Raw genomic sequence first — 21339 nt, 5'->3', positions numbered from 1 at the left:
CTGGGGTTTGCACTGACAGTCTCCCCGACACAGCGAAGCTGAACCAGCAGGGCCCCTTGAACCACTAAGTAGAGGTTTCTAGAAGGGAGAATTGAAATGCAAAGCCTATATTTGCCACCGGAAAACATAGGGGACTGAGAAGATGTCCTAACTCTTTCCCCCTTTCTTTTTATTCCTTTAGCCTGGTGATTTGCTGTACTTTCCCAGAGGGACCATTCATCAGGCGGACGCTCCTCCGGGGCTGGCCCACTCGACTCACGTGACCATCAGCACCTACCAGAACAAGTAAGCACTGCCTCCCAGCCTAGTGTCCTGGGACAGCTCTGAGCTCTGGCTCCAGCGGCTGCTTTCACGAGGGGCGTGAGAGAGTGGGCTGCTACCCTCCCACTCATTCCAGCCCCGGGGGTTTCATTCAGGCTCCTTTGCTGACTTCATATTCCCTTAGTGTCCTCTCCGTGTTATTGGCCGGCCTGGGCTTCTCCTGGGAAGGTCAGGAACCTGACCCTGTAGAACACTGTGGGGGGCGGGGGTTCCAAATTAAGGGTCCCCTAGTTTGTGAAGGGGAAACCAGAGCTGCAGGTATGGCTGCCCATTAGTGATGTCAGGCTGGGCTTACAGTGTGTGTGTGTCTGTCTCTTTGTTTTTAAATTATTTTTATTGTGATAAAATATATACAGGGGTGAGCAGAAGTAGGTTTAGCCCTGGCAGGGTGGCTTAGTTGGTTGGAGCACCGTCCCCCACACCAAAAGGTTACAGGTTCGATCCCTGGTCAGGGCACACACCTAGGTTGTTGCTGGTTTGGTTCCTGGTTGGGGCTCATACAGGAGGCAGCCGATTAATGTTTCTCTCACACATCGATGTTTCTTTTCTCTCTCTTTCCCCCACCATCTCCCTACCTCCACTCTCCCCCTCAATCTCTTTCTTGCTCTCTGAAATCAATAAACCTATCCTCAGGTGAGGATTTTTAAAAAAAATCATTCTTTTAAAAAAAGAAGTAGGTATACAGTTGTGAGTACGCTATTGTAATAATAATAAAGCTATTGTAATAATCATAACCGGTGAGTCTTTTTCCATATGAACACTGTAAACCTACTTTTGCCTTGCCCTGTATAGCATAGAATATGCCATTTTAACTATTTTTAAGTGTAGTTTGGTGACATTAATTGCATTCACACTGTTTTGCAACCACCACCACTATCTAGTTGGTTCTAAAACATTTCCGTCACCCCAAACAGAGACCTGGAACCATCGAAACCTCTGGGTCTCTGCTAAGGTTTCCTCTTCTTATAGTTCACGCAGCTAAAGCAGGACAGGTAGTCTGGAACAGTCAGACCTGAAAGCACGTGTGCTGAAAGCAGTCCCAGCTATAACCGTGTCCCTTTTGGCAGGTGCCTTGTCACGGGACGGGACCTGGGTGGGAGCGCCCTGTGAATGATTTCCTAATACAGCGGCCTTGCGAGTTCACGTCTCCCGAGGAACGCCAGTCATCAGTTTACTCAGCATGTGGGCATCAGACCCTGTGCTAGTTTCTGGGCGTGCGGGCACTGCTCTGCAGGGGCTTTGAGAGAACTTACACCCTGGAGGTGGTGGGAGGAGGGAGACCGGCATGCAGATAGTTACCGAGCTGTGATAAGTTCCATCGCAGGTTTGCAGAGGAGACTTGGAGTCTAGAGGAAGGCACTAAGCAAAGCAGGGGCTTTGGGGAAGGCTTCAGAAACGACTCGAAGCTGAGTGAGACTTAAGGGGGGATGAATCAGAAGGTGGGTCAGAAGGTCAGAGTAGGAGAGGACAGCCTGGCCCAAGGGACAGGCAAGTCTCCTACCTTCCAAGCTGGAACTTGCAAAACGAGTTTGTAAGCATACTTCTGCTTCCTTATCTGGCTCTGCAGTGTGAAATTAATCCTGGTGTGTAAGAGACTGGAGGAACCTGCTGGAGCCTGGCCTGAGGCTGGGGCTACCTTTGCCTGCACACAAGTAGAGGGCCAAAGCTGGTGTTAGGCTTCCCTTATGAGAAATGCCCTGTCATTGTGCTTCGGTTCCTCACAGAGTGAACAATGGAAAGTCACCAAGACCACCTCAAAAAGAGCAGGGACAACTGGGGGAGTGGGTCGTAGCCACTGGAGCAGGGCAGGCCACAGGGAGACTGCAACCAGAAGTCCATTCTGAATCCAAAGCAGCCCTGGGCCTCGGCAGCCATGCAGTTTGGCCACGGACACCACGCATCTTCTCGTGTCCTGCCGTTGTTATTCAGCCACGTCCCCTCTCCCAGATGCTCATCTTTTCATCCCTTGTTGCCACCAACTGTTTTCTAGTAATTGGCTCTCTCCCCTTTGTTTTCTTCTTCTTTTTATTTAAGATTTTGTTTATTTTTAGAGAGGGGGTAGGGAAGGAGAAGGAGAGAGAGACCTTGATGTGAGAAAGGAACATTGATTGGTTGCCTCTCGGATGCACCCTGACCGGGGACATAACCTGCAGCATTCCAGGCTCATGCCCTGACTGGGGATTGAACCAGTGACCTTTCACCTTGCAGGGCGACGCCCAGCCAACTGAGCCACACCAGTGGGGCTCTCCCCTTGTTTTCCTTACTCAGTGTGTTTACTTCCAACACTGGCTCTTTATAAGCTATCATCACTTTTCCACCTACACCTCATTGAACTCATTAGCTTTTGCTTCTGTAGGTACCTCACTCGCTGTTGCCCAATGCCAAGAATGAAGACTGGGTAGCCTGCCCCCGGGTCCCATCCACCCCTTCCCTGGTCAGCGGGGGCTGGGGAAGAGCTATGTTACGGCACCGTGACCAGTGTCCTGGCTGGACTGTGGTCTGTGCAAGTGGTGCTAGAGCTGAATTGGGAAAAATGTAGCTTGAGGACCACTGCACCCTGGAGATGTCCCTGTGCTTCAGTCCTGGTCCTTTTCATGGCCTCTTCCTAATACTTCTTTAGGGTAGCATGTTGGAACATTTGGGGCCTGCTGTGTGGGACAGCAGCAGGTGATGTGGCTGCTCTACCAAAGTGAACCCTGGCTTTAGAGGTGTTATTCCCAGTTTTGGAAAGGCCCAAGATCCATGCTGATTCTCAGGAAAGCACAGAGCTCTGCTTCACTGCAATTAAATTCCTCCGGGAGCCACTGCGGTGTGGCTTCCACCTGTGCCCCGTAGAGGTGGAGCTTAGCTTGTGCTGCTAAAAGCTCGGAATGTGGCCTCCAGGTTGCAGTTCAATCAAAGATGTGACATTGCAAAGCGGTGAGGCCCCCAGGTAGTAGTGGATGTCTTGGGGAAAGTGTTCTCATATGGCTTTCGTCCTCCTTCGCCATTTGTCTGGGAAGGAAGTACAAACATGTTAATTTTGCTTACTGAGTGGGAAGCAAAAGTCTTACTGTGAATTTCCATTTTGGATATAGCTAGTAATTTGAAATCTGCTGGTGACACAGAGGAAAACTTTAAACAGCTAAGAAATGTTTAAAGAGAGTGCCCTGCCGAGTCTCTCTCTCATGGGCGCACTTCAGGAGCCCGCGGGTTCTAAGCGCCCCCGAGAAAGCAAAGGTAATTGAACACTGAACCGCCTCCCTAGGTGCTATTTTTGGCCACTGGCTTCTATTTTCTACCCCAGGAAAACCATTGATAGAGTTTAGCAAGTTTCAAGATCAATTCCTTTGAAATGGATGTCAACGGGTATTTTGCAGAGGAAGAGGGCCGCTCTTTTTTTAAGGGACAAAGGAAATTGTAATGTGTAACTGCAGATAATTACACAGTCCGGGGATCTTGCTGTTACCCTAAAGGTGTAACTTTTGGAGTTTTTGCACATAAAATTTATTTTTTGGTCCTATAATGATGGAGTGCTAAAATTTCCTACAAAGCTCTCCTCACAGACACAGTTAAAAACATTTTAAAAATTGGCCCCTGAACTTTCTACGTTATGACAGTGCATATTTAATTCCCTGGCATCTTTAGGAGAAATCACGGATAAAGCCTCGCTTCCCACCTTTGACTGTCCACGTGGGTGGCAGTGGGAAGGGAGAGGAGCAGTGTGACTGAAGCGCGGTGTCTCTGCTGAGTGACATCCAGCTCAGTGAGCTCAGAATGCCTGGGCAGGGGAGCTGGAATGCAGTGGAAGCTTCCACGGTGTTTGGCTTTACTAGTAACCAGTGTGTTCTGTACATTTTGTGTGTGTTCACTGGTTTTTTTTTGGTTGTTGTTGTTACTGGTTCATGTAACAGTTCATGGGGAGATCTCCTTCTGGATGCCATTTCGGGGCTTGTGTTTGACACCGCAAAGGAAGACCTGGAGTTCCGGGCCGGCATCCCGCGGCAGCTGCTCCTGGTAAGGAGTCGAGGCAGGTGTGGAAGGAGTGGGCTTCGCAGCCCGGCCTCAGCGGCCGTAGCCAACACTCTAGGGACCCAGGGTCCGTCCCCTCACAGGAGCCACCCTCTCTCGTGCGGACCCTGCAGAGTGAATGGAGTGCTGCACGGCTGGGGACCCACGGAGCGCACGGGGCTGTGCACACAGCCGTCTGCCTGCACTTCACCGTGGCAGTCCGGGCGCTGTGGAAAATGTTGGCTGAGCAAATGGGGCACAAACAGTGCGGCTGGGATTCAGCACACGAGATTCCTAGTTAGGGGAGGCCCACCAGAGAGCCTGGCCTTGGTGCTTCCCCCGGCTTCTGGTTTTACATCGGAAACAGCAGCACTGTTTGGCTGGATTTGAGAAAATGGGTGAATTAGTGCTGAATTGGGCAAAGGTTGCTTTCATTGTCTGAAGCAGTCGCCCTTGGATAGTGACTTGCTTCCCAACATGCAAGAGCTGGGCTGTACATTTCCAGGGATCTCTTTCTGGGCAAAATCCTGAAAATTGACTTTTTACCTCCAAACAATAGGCAGCTTAAGATGAACAGTGGTTACAAGGAAATAATGGGATATTGTTCTTAGGGGCTCCAGTCTCCCTCCCCGACCCAACCCCAGGGGCTGCTTGAGACTGGGACCCAGGCAGTGAGCTCTGCTGGAATCTGGGCCAGGACTCCCCGCTGTGTCCTTAGCAGGCGGAAACCACAACTGCTGCCATAAGAAGACTGAGTGGCTTTCTGAGGACGCTTGCAGACCGCCTGGAAGGCACCAACAAGCTGCTTTCATCAGACATGAAGAAGGATTTTGTTATGAACAGACTCCCACCTTACTATGTGGGAGACGGAGCAGAACTTTCAACTCCAGGTGCAGCTTGCTCTTTTCTTCTCGGTGGTTTGGGGCTAGTGGGGATATTTGGAGGCTTTCCTAGGTGGGCCCTCTGTGAGCAGATGGAAGGTCGAAGCATTGTGGAGTTAACGCAGAGCGAGAGCTGCGTTGCGGGCGTTGCGGTGGGACAGCGCGTGCTGCCCACACACGTCAGCATCCTGTACCTCACGAGTCATTTGCAAAGACGTTGCGTCCCAGCGTGATGGGGAATGAGAACTCTGTAATTCCGGGTGAGAAATACGTGTATTTATAGGTCTTCTGGTGTTCATCATCTTCGGGATGTTTTAAGAACTTGAAGATAATCTTGTTGGAATTAACTCAGGGATGGGTAAAATGTTGCCATCAGCAGGTGAAATATGAGAATGCCCAAGGTTATCACCGACCTTCTCCAGGTCCCAGGTGACTATTTTGTGACACGTATAGGCTGCAAATGACTTAATAATGCTCCTGGGTGGAAGGTGATTTCGCTGTCCAGTAGCAAAGGCCAGCAGCACCCATTCCGTAGTCGGACAGAGTCGGGTTTATTGACAGTTGCAATGTAGAAGACCACACGCACCGCTGGGACCGTGGGGCATCGCAGCGAGAGGGTGTTGGAAAGGACTTCCAGGGTCTGGGCTTGACTGGGTGACTTTCGGGAGGCTCTGAAGCAGGACTTTGCTCTGGGGTGGATGCTGTCCGGAAGTAGGGGACTCTGTCACTGGGTCGCTTGTCCGTCTTACTGAGAGTAGCAGGAGGAACGAAACGAGGCCGAAGTTATAACTGGTACAGCAGGAGCTGGCACTTGGACGAGGCGGGATTGGGGCTGTTCGGTCACGTTTGCAGTTCGGACGATCTTTTGCCTGAGTTCTGACGTGATTAGGGAGTGGGCTTGTTTTGTGTCATCTCAGTCACCGAGAGGCCCCGTTTGTTAACGGTGGTCTCCGTGGAGCCGCCTCGTGAGCTGTAGAACACGCAGGGACAGCTGTGAGTCCAGCCCAGGTTTCAGCTGCTTTTCTCTTTCTCAGTCCAGTTGAGTTGAGGGTATTATTTTTACTAACTTTTGTAAAAGCCTTATTTATCACCAGTTGAGAACCACTAGAATAAACAATCTATAAGGTCCTTTCTAACATTGATTCTACTTACATTTTTATTATATCTTTGGGGGGAGGTTAGGATTTGGTTTTGATTGCATCCACTCAAAATAGCAAATGTTTTATCAATACATATTTTAATCTTTATACAGGACAGAGTTTTCTGATTATCATTTAACGGTCCAGAATATTTTTCTAAAGTTTTCCTTGTCTGAGCCATTAGAGTCAATGAAGCTGTGATCCCTTAAGACTCTTTTCCCAACCAGGTGACTCTTTAAGGCTAGTCTGTCTGTAGTGGCTGCTGTTTCACCAAGTTAAATTCAATTCAGAAGGTTTTTTGTTTTTTTTTTTTCCTGTGAACGTTACTAGGTGGCCTTTATCTGACACTATGCTTGACCTACACAGACTGAATAATTTGCCGTGGCCACGCAACTAGTAGTTGGTGGGGTGGTACCGTTTGAACTCAGGTGTTCCTTCTCGAGTCCACATGCAGAGTAAGGGGCAACAGAGGACCGAAACTGGGACGGGAGAGTTCTGCGCAGCAGGGCAGGGGGCTGTCTTTTGTGAGAGCTACTGGGCTTCCATGGTATTAAGTCTTTTTTTTTTTAATCCTCACCTAAGGAGAGTTCTTCATTGCTTTTAGAAAGAGGAATGGCAGGGGGGAGGAGAGAGAGACAGAGATGGAGACAGACATCGACATCCCTATCGATTGGTTGCCTTCTCCAATGCACCCCTCCCAGGGATCAAACCTGCAACCTTTCCTTCCGTCTATGGGATGACGCCACAACAGAGCCACACCAGCCAGGGCCGTTTGTGTCTATTTACTGTACTTACTGACTCCTGTTGTTGTCCTCTGAGTGTCTCTTCACTATGAGAATGGGCTGCACAAGATGTAAACTGTAAGGTCACTGTAAATGTCAGGGTTGGAGTTGGAGAGACATGCCTGAGTTGGAGAGGGCATGTCACGTTTGGATTCCCTGCAAATTGTTAGTAAATGTGCTCCTTAAATAGTTTCACCTGCAAACAAGTTGGATCCTGCTGGTTCCCACCTCTATAAACTGGCTTCTGTCTCTGGATTTTCTAGGTGGACAGCTGCCCAGGTTGGACAGCGTAGTGACGCTGCGATTTAAGGACCACGTTGTCCTCACGGTGAAGCCAGATCAGGACGGATCTGTGAGTTTCAGAGGGGAAGAGGTTTCCTCCCTTCTCAGGGCACTTCCATCTCAGGTCTCAGGTTACCAGACTAACAGATGGCCCCTGCCCTTCTCTTCTGGGAATCCATCTGTTCTCACAGCTCAGTGCCATTACTTCAGAGCAGACAATGCCCAACCCTCACTGTTCCAGATTTTCTTGCCCTCTTGGCGTTTGAGGGCTCGCCCTCACCTCCCACAGAACCCTTTTTCACTCCCCTCCTGCAGTGATTGACGTCTGGTCTGTGCCTCCCAGCTAGGTTTCAGGCCGTATTGCTAGACAGCTGCAGACCCTGTTTGAGCATCTCCCTGGCTCAGCCCCTCTCCTATCCTCTACACTGTGCAGATCTGTCTTTATGTATGGTTTTGTTGATGCTGCTTCCTAGAAAAGTCCCTATCCTGCAGAAAGATATTCTACTTTCCATGTCCTGGCCCAGTAGTTCCCCAAACTGGCTGACCGTAGAATCAGCTGGAAAACTTTTATTAAGGATTATGAATTCCTGGGCTTTATCTGTTCTGGGTTAGAGCCTTTGCCTTTATTGTTAAATCTCCCTGTACAATCCTGAGGACCTTCGGCACTATCCCGTGCCCTAGGGCTTCACCCTGTCCCTCCTCATCAGCTTTCTTGGGAGGGCACTCCCTGAATGATTGGAGGGGGTGCGAGGGGCACCTAGCTGTCTCTGAAACCAGCCACCAGGGTGGGACCTGCAGAGGACTGGCTTCTAATATATACAAAACCTCAGAAGTACACGTCTTCATTTAAAGGAAAATCCCAGTTACTCCAGTAACTAGTCAGTTTGGGGATACTCTCTATCAAGCCAAGGTGTGTGACTCCTGTCAAGGAGGTGACAAGGGAAGACTAACGCTCTGGAGGAGAAACTGCACAGTGTGGGGTGGGGAAGGGAGGGTGGGAGAGACCGTCTGGGAGGCTACTGTGACTGGAGATCACATAGCTGGTATTTCTCGAGAGGTACTGTTATTTCTCGAGAGGTACTGTATTTTGCCATGTATAATGTGCACTTCTTTGCCCAGATTTTTGAGGGAAAATAAAGGATGTGCATCATACGTGGGTATAGTGATTACATACCCTGGGTCTAATGGGCAGAACATTCCTGTGTGGAATGTGCACGAGACGTGGGTGCACAGTACACACGGCAAAGCACAGCCATGCTCGCCCCACGGCCTTCACGCAGTTCCAGTTTACCCACGATGCCAGGGTTTTGATGCAGGAAGTACAGGTGCGACTAAACGGAGAAACTTGCGTGTTTTGTTAAGTTTCTGTATAAATACTGTTGCTTTTTCAAACTTCTGAAGATGCTCTGGCAGGTCTACTGTTTGTATCCATGATTTGCTACACACATAGGACTACAATGAAATAATACACGCACATGTATCATAACTTTTTGCCAAAGGATTCTTTACAGAGTTCAGTAAATTTCACTTAAGCACCGAAGCTTTTTTTTTCTTGGTAGTGACCTGTTATTGGCAAAACCTTCCTAGTCCTGAGGCCCTTGACGTTCTATTGATGACGTAATGCTTTTTTTTTTTTTTTTTTTAAGGATGACGCTCAAGAAAGCATGGTTTATGTTTATCACTCCTTAAAGAATAGGAGAGAGACACACATGATGGGAAGTGAGGAAACAGAGGTTCGTTCCAACCTAAAGCAGATGTTTTTCCTGTGATTTGGTGGTGGCTGGGAAGAATCTGTTACCTTTGGTTTATGGGTAATGTGCTTTCTATGACTGCAGTGCGGGCTTAACATTTCATGCAACTGACAGAGCCCTTGCACGGGGATGATGGAGTCAGACAGTTCTGAGATACACACACAGACCAGCTTTAAAAAGTACTAGCTGAGACATGCAGCCTTGTCCTTGTAGGAAAGGCGTAATGTAAGGGAAGCATTTATGTTAGCATGCTTTTCATGAAGTCTGTTTTCATATGGGAATTGTCAAGTTCTATAAGTTATCTCTATGTGGGTAATAACCTTGCCTATCTGGAACAAACTTCGTATTTGTGATGGGCATCAAAAATAATGATGTACTGAGAATTTTGGAAGTTTGTATTTTATCTGACTCGCTTATCCTTTTTCAGTCTCATGGACTTCGCTTTCCTTTGTCTCACATGGATGCACTGAAGCAAATTTGGAACCGTTCACCTGTTTCTGTCAAGGACCTGAAACTTCCCACGGATGAGCAGAAGGAAAGCCTGGCACTAGCCCTCTGGACGGAATGTTTGATCCAGGTAGTCTAGGGCCTTCCCAGAGTCCAGCGTCCTGTATTTTACATCTGCACAGTAGAGGAGGACCTGCGGTTTAAGTGCCAGGGAGCCCCTTTTGGTCTGAGTCAGCAGCCTGGGTTGGAGGAGTGGTTATGTACAACTCTGCCACATGTGTCTCTGATAACGCGAGACCCACCTGTAGCTGGTGGTCAGCTGGCCCTGTGTACCAACAGAGGCACGTGGAAGAAAGAATGGCAGATTACTGGCGTCTAGAAAGTGACAAAACCATACTTTTGACAAGTTTATTTAATCCAGTGTGGTAGAAAAGGCACAACTACAATAAATGTATTATTTAAATTTAAAAATTGTTACCTGTCTGTTCTTTGGAAGTAACTTCTTTAAAGAGCCTCATTGGCTCTAGAAAAAATTTAAACAATTAAACAAAGGAAAAAATTTTAACTTGGGTTTTTATGACAGTATACATACCTTTCTGTATACACAAGCACCCCCTTTAAAATAAAGATCCCCTTGGAATTTCCATTAAATAACACTGCCACACTAATGAGAGGCACTCGTATCAGTGGGCATAAGGGAGTTTTATAGACGCTGGTTGAGAGATGACAAAAGAGCCGAGATTAAAGGAAAAAAACCCTCAGTATTTACAGGGAAAGACCAAGTCTCTATAAAAATACTCAAAATAGTGGGTCTTTGAGTTTAAACGATTCACTGTTATTTTACATTCTAAAGTGCATGTAGGTTGATATTTTAAAAAATACCACTGGAGAACTTAATCTTTCCCTGTAACAATTGGACAGAACTTTTCCTGCTTTCTGGCAAAGGCTGGAGATGAAGGGACAGTTGTCTGTCAGTTTCAAACCAGCTCGGGAGGGAAATGCTTGCAGACTGTTCAGTTACAGGTGGTGGTGATGAACTGAGTTCAGGATGGTATCCTATCTGATTTTGCGTAAATAGAAGCTATTTAAAATGGGGGTGAAAAACTGAGTTTTCTATCATTTCATAGAAAAATAAGCACTTTTACATGAAGTAAAATAGTAGTCAAGTCTCAAATACTTGGCTTTAATTTGAACATTTGAAACTTCCGTTTACTTGACGCAAAGAAAAATTTGACTATCTTATACAAAGGTAACAATCTTTGTAAGCACTTCTTGAGGGCAGATCAGGCAAAATCTAGGCTGAGGTCTCAGCACTGGGCTGGGTAAACACTGGTCAGAGTCCCGTGGCCCGGAAGGGTGTCTGTTAGAACGCAAGGATGGCCACAGGTTATTTGTGCTTTTTCAGTTGAAGGACTGAGCAAAGAATGGCCGCAGAAGATACTCCAGTATTTGAGCCTCTTTCCTAAAGAAGCTGAGGTTCCCCCCTGGCGTCAGTTACAAGTATGAAGACTTATGTGCTTCAATTATAAAAGCCTCAATAGAAAACCTTTAAGGTTTATTAGCTAATATAGCAGCTTAACAGGAAGGTTTATTAAATATGTCTTCAAATATTGCTAGAAGTTATTCTTTTCACAAAGTTACGACTTGACCTAGAGGAATCTAGTTCCCTGCGCCTCGCACCCATACACGCACTGCTGGGGTAGGCGTAACTCCTGCCGGACGCCAGCCCCACCAGTGTCCTCAGGGGTGGCCGTGAGGAGTAGGGATCGTATTTGGTAGCTAGGAGAGAGCACACTTCAGGAAGCCTGCTCACCCGAACTGGAGATCAAGTCGGAACAGAACCTTTCCCAGAAATCACGGCTTGCTCTTCCTAGGACCACTGAAGAATTGGCAAGAGCATCCTGAGCTTTCCCCGTGGTAACCAGCAATAGTCTTATCCTGAAGCCTGAGAGAAGAGTTCATTCTCAGTGATCCAGGAGCACGAGGACAAGCAGCTCCCTTTACGGGGGTTGTGGGTTCCTTCTTCCTTTGCTCTTCCTAGGGATGCTGCCAGTTCTCACAGTATTTCAAGGTCCCATTTCTGTGTTTCCTCTCCCTCCAGGGGCTGATTTACAATTACATGAGTCTTGTCATAATAATTTCCTCCTGAAGTAGAAATTGTAAAAGAAAAGATTATTTGTTCACAGAGGTGCTTAACAGTTTCCACAAGCTTTGTTCAGCTTGCTGTTCAGGTAGATTAATATGTCATTTACAAAGCAGTCTGAAATGGGAAACAGTTTAAACAGGCTTAGCTACTATTCACCTCAAATGGGACCTTATCATGACTCAGATGGAAGAACAAAGAGGTAAAACAGGTGAGGGCGCCGGCAGCAAGCGGCTCAGCACAGAGCTCCGAGAGCTCCAGTGGTGCTCACGCTCTGGGGCTTTGCTTCTGCACCGACAGTGGCTGCGACTAGCCCAGGTAAAGCAACAGCCCTGAACAGCCTTGGGGTTAAACACCACGGTTAAATACCTACCATAAGTTTTAACTGACGGCTTTTAAGGACTATAGCAATTCACAGCAAAAAGTTCGAGGTGTTTCCTTCTAAGAAACACGGTATTTTACGGTTTGATGTTCAAAATAAAAACTGTTCACAAAGATCATAGGGTGAACAAATAACTTTACAATGACACTAATGAACAAAAACCTTCTTAGACTATCTTTAGCCTTTTTCTGCTTGATCCACACAGCTAATTATTTTGTTAAAAACAGCGTATCTTAACTTTTTTCACACGTAATTTAAAGTGACTTAATGTTTCTCTTACACATAAGGATTTCTTTCACCCAAGAGGAGGAAGAGGTTTGGAACTTAAAATGGTCTCCAGAAACATAATGCTGGGTGTCATCGCGGGCCCACCTTTAACATCCAGGACAAGTTGGTTGCTGAGATAGGAGCTGATGGTCCCGTTTCTGTTCAGTCTCCACTTCTGCCTCAATTGCCCGTGTTCAGTCCACAGGGCTACTTTAGCTCCAGGCGTGTCTCGGCCACCAATCACATCGAGACATGTATCAGTGGCCTAAAAGGGTTAAGAAATGCATTGGTAGTACTAGGTTTGCTAAAATCAGTTGAATTGGGCCCCTTTCCTTTCAAATTAGAAGTTTAGAAAGTTAGAGGTAAAAGTCAGCCAGCTGGGCTGCACAGGATCCAGAAAACAGGTTGCAGAAGCAAAAGAAGGGCCCTTGTTGCTTAGGAGAGAGAAAGGTAACAACACGCCTTGCAGCGCCTCCAGGGAAGGGAGGGGCCGGCTCCTGGGAGGAAGAACACCCCCAGTCGCTTCTCTTTCCTGTGAACAAATCAGAGACATCAAGTGACTACGTTTTTACCTAAAAAGAATACTATACAGCATAATCTTAGTATTTTTTAAAAGTCGTCTTTATGGCTGAGGGGAGGAAATGGTACAGAAATAAACCTGAAATAGAGGTACTTGTTTTTAAAAGGACGCCTGCTTCTGGCAACAGATGTTCAATAAACGTTTGTTGAACTGGAATTAAATGTTAAGTCCCTGTTAGGTTAAATGTATTAGGTTGAGCTTAGTTTTCTTAATGCTTTTCATTTTTGTTGAAGCATGAGAAAAAAGTGGGTAAGCCGTTGGTAAAACAAAACACTAGAAATGTTTAAATATTTTAATTCTATTCCCCATAGCATCAAACATAATGGAGGAGTCACAGAAAAACAGAAACCTGAATTTTATTTTCTAGGCTTTCTCCAATACAGCTCCTGTCTTTATAATTACTTTGCTGTACATTTTGAAAATGTGAAAGTTTCACCATGTTTGGAATCACAAAGGCGGCAGATTTCATCTGGGCCATAAAGGAACATCTGACCTAAAGAGCACGCTGTCCAGTGTGGATTCCCCGTGGCTTTTATCATCGGTTTGAAAAAATCACTTTGGCAAATCCACAGTATGTGATCATCTTAGTTTTTACTTTAAAATAGAAACTGAATTTTCTAGATTAAAAAATTTCAAAGTCCAGTTCACTTACATGCTTTAGCAATATAAATACCAATATTTATATAATCATGAAACTGTATGCAGGAAGTTACATTATTTTGTCATGCCATTTGATTTGGCGAGATTCTGGTTTCCAAAAGAAAGGGCCCCAAACCAAAAAGCAGGGCGCGGTGTCACAGGGCTGGTCACCTTGGATTTGAAGAGTCCGCGGCAGTAGTGCCAGATCTGAGAGTTCTTCCCACTGTAGGGAGAGACGCACACAGATGTCGCCCTCGTGTCCGCTGCGCTGCTGGTGACTGTCAGATACTCGTTCTGGGCCCGGTTCCTTATCCTGATGTACACTGCGGGCTGCGGTGGGGAGAAACATGGGCACTGAGAGAAAACCTGCTGAATCTGGAAGTCAGTCCTTCCACAGAGGAAAAGCTTGGCGGGGACGGAACACTGATGGAATTTATATCAGTTTCACTTGGTCCCTTAAGCAAATATTTATAAATTAATATTTTCTATTGACAAAATCCTTAGACCACTGAGCACAAAGCTCAAATTGAACAATCTGTTATACTTTTCAGAGAACGCCATGCCCTTTGGAAGATTAAAGGTAAGAACTTTCATTCACTAGAATTCCAGGGTGGTGAAGAATCAGGGATTTGACAAGTTTAATTCTGTAACTGCTGTGCCCTGTCTGAGCTTGGGGAGGCAGGGGAGTAGGAATAATGGCCAGGGGCCACCTACAAGGGTCTAACAGTGACTTAGCACAATGATCAGACATTCCATCCTAAGCCGGGAGTAAGTGCTGAATGGCTACGGGAGGTCTGAACAGACCCAAGGAGCTGAGGCCCCTAGTAGCTGTGGTACTGTCCTTGTTTACATTTACACTTTGTTGACCTTAACATTTCTTCAAAGAAAGAGATCTTGCATGTCTACTCACTACTTATTCAAAATTGGGTAGCAAAGGACTTCATCCCCAGGACCTGGAAAGTTTTAAAATAAAGTATTAAATATAGGACTTGTCTGTAATGGTAATAGCTAATATGAGAAGCTTAGTATGTGTCAGTGGACTAAATGCTTTCTGGGCTCCTGTATTACCTGCCAGAATTGATAACCAGAACAACCCTTTAAGGAAGTACAGCTATGACCCAAATTTTATAAATAAGGGTGACACGGATGTGGAGAAGCAAGGTCTGTATGCACCCAAACCCTCCCTCAAATAACCAGGATGCTCTAGTAAAACCTGTGCCGAAAAGCCCTCATCGCTCTTAGACGCAGAGCGTGAGGGACCAGTTCCCAGCGCACCAGCCGGTGGGATGACAGAGGACAGCACGTGACTTAAGTGCCCCACAAACTGTTCTTTCTGTCCCGTGGCTTAGCCTCCAGTCTTCATGTAACAAGATTCGGGACACTTCACCCCCACCTTGGGTCAGGTGTTGGAGTCTCAGAACCTTGCTAAACAACAAATGGTCTGTTACTTAACAAGGAAGGACTTTCATTCTGAGAGATGTAAGTTCTAGGTAAACGTGGCGAGGTATCATGGTAAGACCAACAAAGACTTCTACTTAGGAAGTTGTGACAGAACAACATGAGGACACTTGAGTTTTGGTAAACTGCTACCATGTTTAGCCTTCCTAAGGAAATAAACACTCTGAACACTTAAGTAAGTGGACAAACTGTTACCTGGTCATTTAAAGCAAAATGTTTTAATTGTTTCAAACCACAACTTCCACATTCATCACGCAACAGTAATGTATTTAAATTTCTATAATCCAGCCTGGTTTCCTACTGCAATTACTAATTCTTGAGGCTTCAGTGTATCTTTTAAAAAACATTCATTCACTCGTTCACTCATTCCTCACCCAAGAACATTTTTTCACTGCTCCCAGAGAGAGGAAGGGAGAAGGAGAAACGTCGAGGTGAGAGAGAAGCACTGACCGGCTGCCTTCCGTACGGACTGAGGACCTTACACATCCAGACCAGGGACAGAGCCCGCTACTAGACAGGTGCCCTGCCAGGAATTGAACCTGCAACCTTTCAGTTTATGGGATGACGCTCCAACTGAGCCACACCGGCCAGGGCGGGCTTTGGCGTATCTTTATTGCAGTTTCCTCGCCTTGCATGTGTGAGACAACAGGCATGGCCTTCACACAGGACAGAGTCCCCGTTATGTTAGGGACAAACATCAGTTTTAACCATTAACTCCAGCAAGGCATTAATTAGCCCTTATTACATACTTGTAGTCTGACTCCTCTGTGATTATACTTTAAAACACTGATACGCATTATAATTGCCTTAGTGACTTCCCAATTCCTAACCTCAAAGAATCATGTTTTAATTATTCCTAAATTTCTATACAAGAATGTGAACTAAAGCAGTACCAACAGCCTTACTAAAAAAGACAATATGACCTATAATACTGTTTTAGAAACCCAGAATTCCTTTGCTGGCTTTCAAAGCAGTGGCCTAAATGAACAGTTAAATAGTTAAAATACTATTTCAAAATTAAATTTTTAACCAGAATAGGAATCAGGTAATTCCTAAAGCACATTGCACAAAGAATAACACATATAATGTTAATTGTCAAAAAAATGTCTATGTAAAATTAGAAGCTATTGTTTTAGCTATCTTTTTTTAAATCCTCACCAGGGACATTTTTTCATTGCTTTTAGAAAGGGTGGGGGGTGTGGAGAGAGACACACACAGAGAAGGAGGGAGGGAGGGAGGGAGAGAGGGAGGGAGGGAGGGAGGGAGGGAGGGAGGGAGGGAGAGAGAGAGAGAGAGAGAGAGAGAGAGAGAGAGAGAGAGAGAGAGAGGAAGGCACTGAGAGAGAAACATCAACTGGTTGCCTCTCCTAGGTTCCCCGACTGGAGATCAGGGACGGGGAATTGAACCCATGACCTTTTGGTGTACAGGATGATGCTTCAACCAACTGAGCCACACCAGCCATGGCTACTCTAGCTATCTTTTAATCTCAGGACCCTGAACAATGGGCAGGGACATCCTTCCCTTGCAAGGAATCACCTTTCAAAAGTGAGGGAAATATTCTCAAGTTTCCTACAATGTAAGATTAAACATTACTGTGTGGTTGGTAAAAGCTACGTGGAACTCCCACTTCTGTCCTGCCTTTTCCCATGGCTTTTCAATGGGCTCACCCATCATGCCATGGGCCAGGAGTCAGACATGAAGGTCGTGAAATCCTGTACCACATGCTCTTTGCCAGGAAAGCCCACTGATGTCTACTCTCTCTCAGGAGAGCATCTCTGACTCACTCCAGGGACATTGTAAATAATACTTTCAAAATAAATGTGTTACTCTAGTAATATGAGCCAGATGTTGCATCAAGCTCTTTGCATATATTATCTTACTTAATCTGCACAACAATAGTGAGAGGTAAGCAATGCGGTCACTGTTTCACCAGGGAGGAACCTGAGGTGCCAAGAAATGAGGGGACATAACCCACTCAAAGCCACAACACTTACAAGTGGCAGAGCTGGGATCTGAACCAACAGAACCAGAGCGGTGGGAATGAACGTGTGTGTGTGTGTGTGTGTGTGTGTGTGTGTGAGTGAGAGAGAGAGAGAGAGAGAGAGAGAGGGAGGGAGGGGGGAGGGAGGGGGGAGAGGGGGAGGGAGGGGGGAGAGAGGGAGGGAGGGGGGGGAGGGAGGGGGAGAGAGGGAGAGGGAGGGGGAGAGGGAGAGAGAGAGAGGGAGGAGGGGGGAGGGAGGGGGGGGGAGAGGGAGGGGGGGAGAGAGGGAGAGGGACGGGGGAGAGGGAGAGAGAGAGAGGGAGGAGGGGGGAGGGAGGGGGGGGAGAGGGAGGGGGGGAGAGAGGGAGAGGGACGGGGGGAGAGAGGGAGAGGGAGGGGGGGAGAGAGGGGGAGAGGGGGGGAGAGAGGGGGAGAGGGGGGGAGAGAGGGGGAGGGGGAGAGAGAGAGAGACAGAGACAGAGACAGAGAGAGACAGAGAGAGACAGTGCGAGCAAGCAGGAGGAGGTGCAGCAAGACCAATCAGGTTAATTTTTATTGGCTATCGCCGACTTAACCCGTAGTGTGTGAGATCTGAACATGAGCACCTCAGCACTTCCGTCAATTACGCAGCACTGAGCGCAGTGCCTGAAATATACATGGTGGAACTCCGTAAACACTGATCTTAGTTGGAGGAAAAGAGTGTGGTTGCCTAAGAACACAGGTTTTAGAGCACAATCAAGTCGGGTTCAAATCCTGGTTCTGACACTTGGATGATTTTTGCCAACCTGCTTTACCTCTCAAGCCCCATTTTTCCATCTAGAAAAGGGGAGTAACTCCAGCCTTCAAAAACTGTTGGAATCATTAAGAAAGGATTTCTAAAGGGGTTAGAGAAAAGTAAAAAGGGTGTATCCGCTGACCATCACACAGCCTAGCTGGGTTTCCCCCCTCCCTGCAACCTCCCACCTCTCCCGCCTACGTTCTACTTCCCTGCTCTGAACCAGGCACACTGCCTGCAGCTTTTTGATGATCACACGTTGTTTTGCATTTTATGTTACTGTTTTGAGTTGGATATTTTACAGCCTCCCAATCATCTCTGTCCTTAAACCTCCATAATTCTTTGCATAATGTCAGACACTCATTCACCATTTTTACTTTCATTTGTTCATTAAATAAATAGCCCCTGTGCTCCTGCAATGTGGCAGGCACGGGGGAGGGGGTAAGGGGAGGAAGCAGAATATGCACAGCCCCTGCTTCACGAGGCCGCAACAGAGTGAGACAGCACCCAGTTCAGCCGTAACCGGTTACAAATCACATGCAGCGTCTTCCAGACAAAGAACCAGGTCTTTTAGCATCTGACTTTGGTGGGGAGAGAGGGTGACAGAGGCGTCCTTGAAGACCTGACACACAGGATGAATTTAGAGGAGGAAGAAGAAGCCGGGCAAAGAACGAGGGAAGGGCCTTCTAGACACAGGCAGAGCCCGCATGGGGAGCCCGAGTGGGCGGCACTCAGCATGCTGGTGCACGTGATGTGCCTCGTGAGTGAGGAGCAGAGCGGCGAGATGAGACTGGAAGGGGGGGAGCAGATCACAGGGGCCACGCTGGAGAGTTCAGACCGTGTCTAAGTGCAGTGGGAAGCTCTGGCACAGGAGACAAGCAGTAGTTGTGCAGTAAATATGGTTTTAATGAAATTGCCAGGACCCATGCTGAGTATTGTATAAGTACGAGGAAAAAATCCAAGTCCTTAGAAAGTGAAACTAGTGCAGTCTCAGAGTTCACTCCTGTTCCTACCGCTTGCCACAGAGCTGCCGATGCCTTCATTTTCCATGAAAAGTGAACATGGTCACTAAGACTTTGGACTAAGAGCTAAAATCCAACATTAACCTTAGATGCAATTTTATGAATTGTTTAAAATCTACAATATTTCCCATTCTAATCCACTCCCCCACTACATAAATGGCCCTAAATGAAATGGTCATTATTTCAGAGCTGTGGTTTATGACATTTCTACTAGAAAACAGCTATTTTAGATGGCATGGTTCTTTTCTCGTTACCTGCTTCACAGGACGGAGGGAACCAATTGTTTTCCATCCACTAAAAGCTGTCCAGTTTGGGATCTCGTTAGGCTCAAGTAGGATTTGTCTTCCAAAGAAATTGGATCCTTCATAAGCTATCCACCTATAGGACGAGAGCAGGAAAGAAAAACGTGAGGTACTTCAAAACAAAAGGCAATCCCCATGTTATACCATGGGGGGCTCATTTTTTAACACCTACCTTTGTAGGTATTTTAAAGGAAAAAATGTTTAATTCTGTTTTTTAACAGAAAAAGCAGGAATGACTAGGAGAAAGCCCATCGGACTGGGGCTCAGAGATCTGGACTCCAGTTAGGATTCCGGTGTCTTTACTTCCAAACCAAGGTTCCCTCTGGCTCTGAAATTCTGTGTTCCTTTGATAATACTAAGTCATTTTCCGTAACATTTTCACTTTCACAGGTAGACCCCACCCTGTTCCCCAGTGAAACACACAGGTTTACTGTCCCACTCGTGGGCTCACCATCGCGTGTGCTTCGGGGCTCCACAGCTTCTCCGAACGGACGGCTTACACTCACCCCCAGAAATCCCACCCTACCCGCACTCCAGGGCCTGGCTGCTCTGCAAATCCTCAGGACTCTGGGGGGCCTTCAACTCAGGCCAAGGTAGAGTGTGTGATCGAGCACAGGGCTTCAGGTGGGTGTCCGGGGTCTCAGGACATTCAGTGGAACACAGTCATGCCCATTCCTTTATGGATTGACATTGGCTCCTTTTCCACAACGATGGCAAGTTGAATATTTGTGGCAGAAATGGCCCACAAACTGAAACAACCATCTGGACCTTTGCAGAGAAAGTTTGCCAATGCCTGCTTTAGGTGGTTATCATGCTGGACAGCTAAGGGGAATAAGCAGTAATGGCCAAGAGGACCCAAAATTCTCATCAGGACTCCAGGTCACCTCAGACAGCACTGAGGGCAGGCTTGGCGACATTGTGGATGGAGGTCACTGGAGAGGCTTAACCGCCACGCCAGCGATGCAGATTCTTTAAAGAGGCAGGGAAGTTTCAGTTACAAACCTAGGCAAGATTTTAGTAAGCTGTACCTCATTATATATATTCATCTAAGTGAACCGCACAGTTGAAAAGCTGTGAGGGTTGGCACACTAAGTACAGCCCCCATTTTCATCGCAGATCAGAGACACAGAATAACAAGGGGATTAAACAAAGCTAAACCAGGCTGGTCCCTGAGGGCGGCCAGCTGGCTGTGCGTCAGGCGGTGTTCTATAGGCACGTGCGGCCGGGAAGCCCTTCAGGCAGCCGCCGGTATTCCTCACGCAGTAGCACATCTCTTCCAGAGCAGCCAGACAGTGAGCATAGGAGGATAGTAAAAGGAAAGTAATGGAAGAATGTCAAGGTGAAATGGCACCCGTTTTCTACAGAAGAGTGAAACGAGATGGTGCAAAGTTTTCGGAGATGAGTCAGTAAATACCAGTTTTAGGAATGTAAAGAAAAACAAAAATGCTGTGAAATGTATAAAAATCCAGCGATATGCAATTCAGTTCAAACAAAGTGTTAAATAATATACTGGACTATAATACGGGGATTATTATACTTAGACAGTAAATTAATTTGTTTAATAAACACCAAACCATGTGAAGTGCTTTGGAGAAAAAAATTTAAACTATTATATGTGAATAATACAAAAGCCATTTATCATAACGGTTGACTTAATTTTCAAATCAATTTGTATTCTTGGCTTTCTCTTTCATTATCCCCAGATATTTAAACGTGCAGAGTTGATTATTACACAGTTTAAAAGTCATTAGAATTAAAAAAAAAAGTCCTCTTTACATTAATCATGGAGGCTGTGTGTGGTGTTTCAGTTGACTCCTGGTTCTAAAACCCCAGCAGTGCAGGGCGAGGGGTGGGCTGAGAGGCCAGTTCTCAGAGTGGTCTGAGAGGCAGATTTTCCAGGAAGCAAACTGAGCCTCAGCTTCTTGGCCCTTCATTTGCAAGACCCCTTACCATTTTGTTCTAAACAAATATGCAAAGTTCATACCTAATTTATGTATCCTTCATTTTCTCAGTTCTTTTCTTAAAGTAGCCTCACCAGACTGTAAAAGTGCAGGCCCCAGCCAACCTGAACCTGGACCCTGCAGCCCCCCACGTCCCCACCCCCTTCCCGACTACCATGGCTGGAAGCAACAGCAGGGCCAGAGGGCAGGCCTCCTCAAACGAAGGTACTCACAGCCTGGAAGTAAGTGCCCTGGGG

The 21339-nt window shown here is 46.7% G+C and overlaps 2 protein-coding genes across 11 annotated transcripts in view; one reads left to right on the top strand and one right to left on the bottom strand.

Annotated features, from left to right (window-relative positions):
• The window catches only part of RIOX2 (ribosomal oxygenase 2), a 36387-nt gene extending 26234 nt beyond the window's left edge, over positions 1–10153 (top strand). For 6 of the 7 annotated variants that reach the window (XM_053918291.2, XM_053918292.2, XM_024558204.4 and 3 more), the window contains 6 exons: positions 182–285; positions 4215–4317; positions 5030–5201; positions 7377–7465; positions 9042–9128; positions 9574–10153. In XM_053918291.2, the coding sequence (XP_053774266.1) occupies positions 182–285; positions 4215–4317; positions 5030–5201; positions 7377–7465; positions 9042–9128; positions 9574–9732 (714 nt within the window). In that variant the 3' untranslated portion in view covers positions 9733–10153. The remainder of the gene's footprint in view (positions 1–181; positions 286–4214; positions 4318–5029; positions 5202–7376; positions 7466–9041; positions 9129–9573) is intronic. The other variant, XM_053918290.2, reaches the window with a different exon arrangement.
• Positions 10154–10762: 609 nt separating this feature from the next.
• Positions 10763–21339, bottom strand: part of CRYBG3 (crystallin beta-gamma domain containing 3) — a 119817-nt gene continuing 109240 nt past the window's right edge. For all 4 annotated transcript variants that reach the window (XM_053918287.2, XM_053918289.2, XM_045193576.3 and 1 more), the window contains 4 exons: positions 19095–19218; positions 13776–13934; positions 12491–12650; positions 10763–11738 (listed from right to left, as the gene is read on the bottom strand). In XM_053918287.2, coding sequence (XP_053774262.1) covers positions 11650–11738; positions 12491–12650; positions 13776–13934; positions 19095–19218 — 532 coding nt within the window. In that variant the 3' untranslated portion in view covers positions 10763–11649. The remainder of the gene's footprint in view (positions 11739–12490; positions 12651–13775; positions 13935–19094; positions 19219–21339) is intronic.

The sequence above is a fragment of the Desmodus rotundus genome, chromosome 2 (assembly GCF_022682495.2).
Source record: "Desmodus rotundus isolate HL8 chromosome 2, HLdesRot8A.1, whole genome shotgun sequence".
NCBI lineage: Eukaryota > Metazoa > Chordata > Mammalia > Chiroptera > Phyllostomidae > Desmodus > Desmodus rotundus.
Note: the sequence above shows the minus strand (reverse complement) of the source record. Positions and strands in the feature narration are given on the sequence as shown.